The sequence below is a fragment of the Diadema setosum genome, chromosome 7, assembly GCF_964275005.1.
Source record: "Diadema setosum chromosome 7, eeDiaSeto1, whole genome shotgun sequence".
NCBI lineage: Eukaryota > Metazoa > Echinodermata > Echinoidea > Diadematoida > Diadematidae > Diadema > Diadema setosum.
Genome location: NC_092691.1, coordinates 41301730 through 41310387, shown reverse-complemented (window position 1 = coordinate 41310387; position 8658 = coordinate 41301730). Strand labels below are relative to the sequence as shown.

The 8658-nt window shown below is 39.1% G+C and overlaps 1 protein-coding gene across 1 annotated transcript; it reads left to right on the top strand.

Moving 5' to 3' along the window:
• The first annotated feature begins 2192 nt into the window (after window positions 1–2192).
• Window positions 2193–5559, top strand: LOC140230337 (uncharacterized). Its single transcript, XM_072310489.1, has 2 exons — window positions 2193–2327; window positions 4177–5559. The coding sequence occupies exons 1-2, from the start codon at window positions 2193–2195 to the stop codon at window positions 5557–5559; spliced, it is 1518 nt and encodes a 505-aa protein (XP_072166590.1).
• Window positions 5560–8658: the final 3099 nt, after the last annotated feature.

Sequence of the window (8658 nt, the reverse complement as noted above, 5' to 3'; positions counted from 1 at the left end):
ATATGGCGGACCATGATCGGGTATACAAGTCTGGCCATCTACACCAAGGTAGATATCATGTCATCCGTTGCTGAGTAGACATCTACACAAGGGTAAAGAATAAGGAAAGAGAGAGATAGCAACAGCAAACCAACAAATAAGACAAAACAGAAATAAGATAAAATAACATAAAAAAAAGCGTCATACCCCTGTGATGACTGTGTATAGTGATGTACAATGTATTAGGTTTGATGCTGAATCTGGACAGTTTCGGAACGGTAGCGTTATGTTTGAAGAGACGTAAATGCCTAAATCGATTATTATTCTTTTTTCTTTTGTAGGAAGCTGAAATTCAAGCACACTTTCACAGTATTTTTACCTTTTTTATGTCACGTTCGAGTTAATATCATACATAAATCATATATATATATATATATATATATATATATATATATATATATATATATATATATAGTCGAGACAATGTAGATGACAAAAGATGTCGCATGAAGCCGGCTGTTACGAAGCTTTTGACCTTGGTCTTCCTCAGCTTTATTATCTGTTTATGAAATGAAATATACATGTTTTTGAGCATATAGCAAATCTGGAGTCATGAACACAATATATTAAATACAAGTTCAGCGTGAGTTAATAGCTTCATAGCATACTTGGCAACATTTTTGGCAATTTGCAACACATTCACAATGTATAACTGTAAATGAATATAAAGTGAGTATATGTGGCATACAAACATATCATACAATAAATATAAAACATACATCATAAATAAACTAAGTAATATAATTACCTGCTAAGCAGACGTGTGAGTTACTTGGGTGTCTTGTGGCTGTCTTGTGGCGGGATGTGAGTGATCATGTGATATTGGGTGGCAGGTTTGTGTGCGGCGGTGCATGTCAGGCAGGAGTGGGGTAGTATAAAAAATTAGGTTCAGTGTTACAAGTGTGTCAGTGCAGATGGAGGGTTGTTAACAATTACGATACAATGAGCAATCTCGTGGTCATTAACCCCTACAGCTGGTTTATTTTACAACAATCAAAAGAGCAGGCATGGAACCCGGGTACAGACAAGGAGTGGATGGTGTGTTGCCACTTGTCCCTAGGCACCTAACACAGAAATATACAATGTACACATATTATATTATATATATAACAAAATTATTACTGACAAAATCTTCATGCTCTTACCACATAGTATAACAAAACTGTATCGCACAGTATGATTGTTTTTCCTGTGTACACCTCTATCCATCTGTCTATTTATCTATAATCATCACTTCCTATACATATCATATATATATATATATATATATATATATATAAATATACACATAAGGCGTACGGTACGGTACGAGTATCAGCATCATCACACGATATATATATATATATATATATATAGAGAGAGAGAGAGAGAGAGAGAGAGAGAGAGAGGGGGGCCTTTGTGTGTGTGTGTCGGTGTGTGTGTGATTGTGTACGCATGAACTTCCAAAAAAAAAAAACAATAAAAAATAAGATATTTGCAGACGGTGAAAAGCAAACCGTGTTACGATGTAGCCCAATATGTCCATTGGGGTCAAAGTCCAAAGATATATGGTGTATACTCATCAGAACGATCTCTTTAGAGTCACGCGGAGTATCTGTCGATGTACAATACTCGCCGATTTAAATAAATATGACATGTACGCGAATGCCCATGAAATCACATGTTTGACGTGGTGTGAAGGTATTCTAGCTTTGCGTACAGTGTGTACGTATACAGCATCCCCTTCCATGGCGAACTGAGACAACCAAGGTTTTTGACAGACGGCTTGCGTTCGTAGAATGGGATTGGCGTACATGTAGTAATATAAACCATGTCTCTGCAACTGCATTACTGGAGTTTGAACTTAAATGACTGGGAGTGGTATTATCCAGTCTGTACTGTGAATCTTTGATTAAGGCATTTACAACACATCCACCTCTATAAGCCTCAACGAAATACTGCATCAACGGATCGAGCAACAGCCGCCAGAACTCGACGAAGGCGTACCAGAAATTTGTGAAAATATCACAGTCGTCTCATCAAGGGAGCCATAGTGGACTCCTGGACCCTGTCAAAGGAACTCAGAGCTCCCGCGGGCGCCGCTGTCAAAAGAACTGTTTTTACTTCTGCATGTTTAGATACTGTAGGGCCTACTCGATGGTCGACGATCAGCCATGGACCCGGTCAGTATCAGCGGACGACAGGGCCAAACAGTGACCAGCGCCCGCTCTAGCAGAAACAACAACAACAACAACAATGAGAGTAGAGACCAGTGGAACGGATATGAATGGAACATACCTCTCGACGAGGTAAAGTTATGTGTAGCCATCGTATAATGATAATAATAATAATACACTCTAAATTCGTTGGATTAAAAAGTAATCTAATAGACCACGAGGAGGGACAAATCCAAAAAAGATTATTAATTTCAAATCTAATGGATTTAATTTCTAAATCAATTAGACTAAAAATTGTAATCTTATGTGGATTTGTCCCTCGTCATGGTCTTATTAGATTACTTTTTAATCCAACGAATTTAGAGTGTAATGATAATAATAATAATAGTGGCTACTTGCATAGCGCACAGGTCCACCTTTCAGTGCTCATGGCGCTTCAAAAATGAAAAGATTATTATATACATATATATATATACATGCATACACATGTAAAGGCCTATAGGCATAATTGAGAATAGTCTAGACCTGCGAACAGTTTAAACACTCTAAAGATATCCACCTTATGTAATGCCAAGGATGTGATAACGTTATCAAAACTTGCCAATTTAAAAAAAAAATGATAATAACAAATTCAAAAGGTAGAGGTTTTGCAACGTATGGATTGCGTTTACACGTCCATGTAGTTACATCATACAGATGAGTAAATGCATGTTCATGTTAATAGTCCTGTTGTAAATATTTAATGCTATGCTTTATATTCTTGATGAAATCTTTGAAGGCTTCCGTGGCGGTAGAACGTTGGGCGGCAGAAGGCTGCACCACGCATTCTTTCTTGGCTATGTATGTAGCCCTGAAACGGGCCTACTCACTCCTGACGTTTAGGCAAACATGTTCTTGCCGTTACCAAGAGAATGGGTAATTAGAAGAAAATACTCATTCTCTAAAATACTTATCATTCATTCTCTTCAAAATGGCAAGAACATGCTCGCCGAAATGTCGGGAGTGAGTAGGCTCTTTTCAGGGTCATGTACATAAGTCTTCTATCCCACTTTATTTTCTTGCATAGTTTTTTTTTTGAACTGCTATCTTGTCTTGTTTTCTTTACTTGTTTTTCACCACTCTTATTCATATTACTTGTATTTTGTTAAACATTCATGTATGATTAATGATATTGTATTTCTTATGATCCCAAAGCGGTTAAAAGAAAAGAAGAAAACAAGTTCAAAGTTCGACCGAACTAACAGTGAGAGTGTGAGGGTAATACTTTGCAAGGGAGCGACGAGACGAGACGGAGAGGTCCATGTTTGCTAAAAGAGGCTTATGCTTTTTCATCAAATAACGGTGCAATCAAATGCCTGACTTTTGGTTTATTTCTCCACACTCTAGACTCATTCTCGTCTCGATTAAGATTTAAAAGAGGCGATTGATTTCAATTCGAAAGTACCGGGATGTTTAGAAAAACGGGTCAATTTCGGGTCAAATTTTCTTCTGCTATCGACTATATTGATTTCTGATAACTAATTTCCATAAATTGGGATAGGAAGATAAGAGTACATTCCTTCTAGGCTAGAAAACACACCAGGTCAGGCTTTGAATATTCATTGACATTATCATATTCTTTTCTCTACAATCAAGCGTGATTTTTTTTTCTGAGATCAGAGTGAAATATGTGAGTCTCATCTGTGTATGTGATCTCCATGATCTCACAAAAGTGTAATGCCTTTTGCACTAGATCTTTTCCGCAGTGATCTAACAATATCTTGACTTATTATCCAGAATGAAAACAACCAAAATTCTTATTGGATTTTCCTTTTAAAAAAACCAAACAATTTTGAGTACTGTCTGACTGTTGTTAAGGTGTGGATTTCTTCCTCTCTTAAACATGTGAAATTATACATGTCTCAGAACACACGACTTTTTTTTTTCCAGTTTCAGCGTTTACTGACCCTTGTCTATTTGTTGTTTGATTAACTTAATACAGGTTTTCGACTGCGACTCTGCCCCTGAGTGCTGTCAGAAGTTATACTATAAACACAGAAACTTGTCTAAGAAAACAAGAGTGGCCATCGCATTCGTCATCGTAGGCATCGCGGTTATCATCACGGCTATCGTCGTCCGATTCTCACTCGGTCCCGTCAACGTCTTGCTGGGGGCTGGCGACCAGCGGCCGATAGTCGGGAACAAGGATAACTTCTCACCTCTTCTCTGCTCGCAGTACAAAGTGACGGCTTCCAATATGATCTCCAATCCGGTCCCTTTGTCTTCTCCATCGTCCTCATCGACCGGATCCTTGACATCCTCATCGACGTCCTCGACATCATCGCAATCGTCTGTGCAATCACTACAGTCTGCCTCAGAGGGCCTTCGCTTCACTGCCTACATGCTTTTAGACATTCCTTACAAAAATTATCGCACCATTTCGTATGTCAAGGAGGAAACAATGCTGTTTCCAAGTGATAACTACTTGAATTATTGGGCTTTGTACTTGAATTCTGGGTCAGATGTCACAGTATCATTGTGTGCATCTAATCGTACAGAAATAAAGCTCTCAGTCGTTCAAGGAAGAAATAAAATTGATGAGATCATCAAGCATGGTGATGTTCCAGAAACGGCAGATCATGTTTTTGCACCCTGTACGTCCCGTCAACAGAATTCTTACCTGTTTTCAGTGAATTCTGGATCTGACGATTTTGGCTTTGTCTTCACATTGGAGGAGACTGGTGACAGTGGTGGCGAGGATGCTTATACCATTCCTCTCTCTTTCTCTGTACGACGGAGCGCTCTTGTTTTTGAGAAGGACGCCCTCTATGCAGAATGCAAGGATATGATGCAGTGCTCGCTCCCGATGCCGAATCAGGCGGACGCTGTGATGCTGACCATGCGAGAGAATGCCACCACGTGGCCAATCAACGTCCACGCAGAGTGCGTGCCAGCTATCGGAATGTACTGCGCGTTTTTCATCGGCATACCCGTTGGCCTTGCGGTGATCTTACTCAGCTGCGCCGGAGTTCTTTATCTCTGCGAGCAATCCATCTTACGGGATATCGAACGCGCCGATCGTCTCCGCAACACCATGGCCTCACACTCATCATCGTTCGGAGGTCGCAGAAGTTCTCAAAGAACTGACACCGAAACTTCTACGAACTCGACCACGGCCAGACGCTCGTTCCGCACAACAACATCGCCGAGAGCACCACTGGTAGACCACGACGTAATGTCGGCGATGGCGGAGGTCAACCGTCAGCGAGACCTACCACCACTATACGGCGACATCAAGCGTGTATCGACGGCCCTGAATGACAACGACAGATCTCAATCCGCTAACGAGGAGCCACCCCCTACTTACGACAGCGTCGCTACATGATGGGAAGTCATTTGTATTGACATACAGTAGAACCTCTCGTATCCGGACAAGTCGGGACCGGGACTCATCCGGATAAGGGATTTGGCCGGATATATACGGGAGACTCAATGCTTTATACATGTACATATACATACACATGTACTGATGGGATCCGTATTGATGTAGCCCATTGTAATACCACATGTAGTAATGTGTATACTGCAACCTTTTCATTGTTACACTCAGTAACAGACCCCAAAATAGAGGTGTATGCTAATGTTGGAAGTAATATGTAATCCATGTGTGTTTGTGTAGGAGTTCTCGAGGAGTTGGGAATCCCCCTTTCCTCCCGTAATTATAAAAAAAAAAAAGAATCACGGCGAGATTGCGTCCGTATAATAGAGAAATCCGGATAAAGGGAGGCCGGATAAGAGAGGTTCAACTGTAATCATATATGAAGTATGCAATACTGTATTCAGATTAAAAGTTTACAGCACTGCGTATATTTATGATTATATACCGCAAGCTGCGGAAAATGAAACCTGCCTCCTACTGCTTTCGGGACAGAAGGAATAAGTACCAGCAGGATCAAATTAATGTTCGAAATACCGCCGTCGTAATAAGAAGGAATATTCTTATGGTTGGGTATATTATACGTCACTTCCGGTGCAGCTGGAGTAAAAACAATCGGCTCTCCTGTCTAAGTAGGCTAGTGTACACGTAGAGGGAGTGTGAATCGGTGTGAATGCTGTACATACATCAATGCGCACAAGCATGTGTACGAATCTACGTGGTGATACAGACAACAGTGTCAGGTCGCGCGGCGTCGACGTTCAGAAACCTCGATCTACCATTCTTCTATGTAATTTGTAAATGACATTCTCAAAATACGCCGATCGTAGATTTGTTTACACTCCAGTCGCTGCTAATTACCCGGATGTCCGACCATGACAATATAATAATCACTACGTATACATATACAAGAGACGCTCTCTATGTGTGATGATGTGTAAGAATGTTAAAAACATACTATTATCATGCACTGGCTGCGAAACATTTTCTCGTGCTGATGGGGGTCCCGGATTGGGAGGGGGTGGTGGTAAGCGGTGATGGTTGGATAGGTAGAGTCCATAGGAAGAGTCCCGGAACTCTCGAAATTCATAGGATTTCATGTGTTTTTTATGTTTTCGAATTTGATTTAAATCTTACTCAAAACTTCGACAAAAAAGAATAAAAAGAGAGAACGATGTAGTAGATTGGGTAAAAAACGTTTTCTCTATGTGTGCCAAAAACACAGTCTCCCAGATGTATCAAAACCCATGAAATGATATCACTTTATCCATTTTATATGCTACTCTTTATTTAACTATTCTTACATAAAGTATTATTGTTTGAATGCCAACAGTAATTGACGTCTCATGTACAATCAAGTGCAATAATTGCTTTAGAATATCACAGCCAGATAAGATTTATGTGCGCATGAAGTAATGTCGTAGTAAGCACTGCCTTATTGTGAAGCTCATTTAGAGGGTGAAATATTATCTTTTTCAGTTTTATACTGTATCTTAACGTTCCAAGCAAGTTCTCTCATACTCGTATTCATATAAAATTACACTACATCATATACGCTATACATTAAGTTATATATACACTATCAAAATCCTCACTATACGTTGTACATGACAATTGTATATGTATGACTGATCTACGTGTATATGTGATCATAGATATTATGTATAATTATGTTGTGGATGTATCATACATACCAAATGTTTACAATATTATACCTTTCGTGTGGAACAGGTGTACATTGTATTCACCATTTCATTCAAATAGGGAAAAAGACAACAGGAGAGAGCAACATCTTGCTAACATATTGATCGGCATCAAATGATTATTTAGTTTCCATCCAGATTATTAAAAAGACAATGCAATTCATTGTCTTTTTTCAGCATTGCGATCATCTGTAGTCATCTTAACGTTTCCTTCTATTCTATTTCTTTTTTAACCACCCAATGTCCTCTAGAAAGCGCTTCTGTCCTTTTGTATTGTATATTATATTCGTGGTGCAGCCGTCCGTGTGTTTATTTCCCCCGTCTCTTTTCTTCTTAATCAATTGACACAGATTTGAGGCACCTGCATTCTAAAATCCTCTCTCTCTTTTCTGAGTCCCCCAGTGTTCACAAAGCATGTCAATTCTGATTAGGTCGAGTACTAAACCAAACAAGAACAAAAGAAACGAAAGATTTAAACAAAACGTCTCATTGGTTTCATGAAGTAGGCCAACTTAGTGACTTTGTTGTCTCAATGTATTTTGTTCTGTTCGTTTCTATGCACGACAACATGTTGTTTGTTACGAACACAATAATTATCGATACTGTGTAGGCACGACAGATATAAATGAAATTAATACTACATCATATCTATAACTAAAAATTCCATTATGTTATGCAGACCTTGTATGTCTAAATAGCGAAATGACCTCCGTATCAGAATTCTAGCAGTTGTGAAACTGCACAGAAATTAACTACAATTGATTCGGTTCGTATTTCATCACTTTATGAAAAAGAAAGCCGATTCTTAAAAACATTAAAGCTCTACCCGCTGTTTTAAATCAATGATATACTGTAAAGCTAGACGGATACGGTCGTAATCATTGTCATGATTACTACCGTATAGATGAACCTAGACCAAACATAATGAGGTAGTGAAACTAAAATCAATTCAAACAGATTGTAAACGGTGACACACAATCAAATGGTCAAAATTTCTGTACAGAATACCACACTTGATATATGTAGGCTTTGTTTATGTCATCATTATACTTGTATTCCCAACTCGTTTTCACTGTGACGTGATAAAAACTTTTAGCAAATCATGGCCACTTTGCCATTGTTAGTTCTTTAATTGTTTACCAGTTTTTATCCTTTATGACATCATTGCTTTGTTGCCCGACACGTTCATGAAGGGCAACGCGCCTTTGCCTTGTAACTATTCCGATTCCCTGGGCCTCCGTATTTTAGCTTAAACACCATGTCATAAGGGACAGACCATGTCTAAACTAGAATTGCATTTCCAAGAGAGTGTAATCTGACGTTTTCAATTTTTTCACCATAGTTA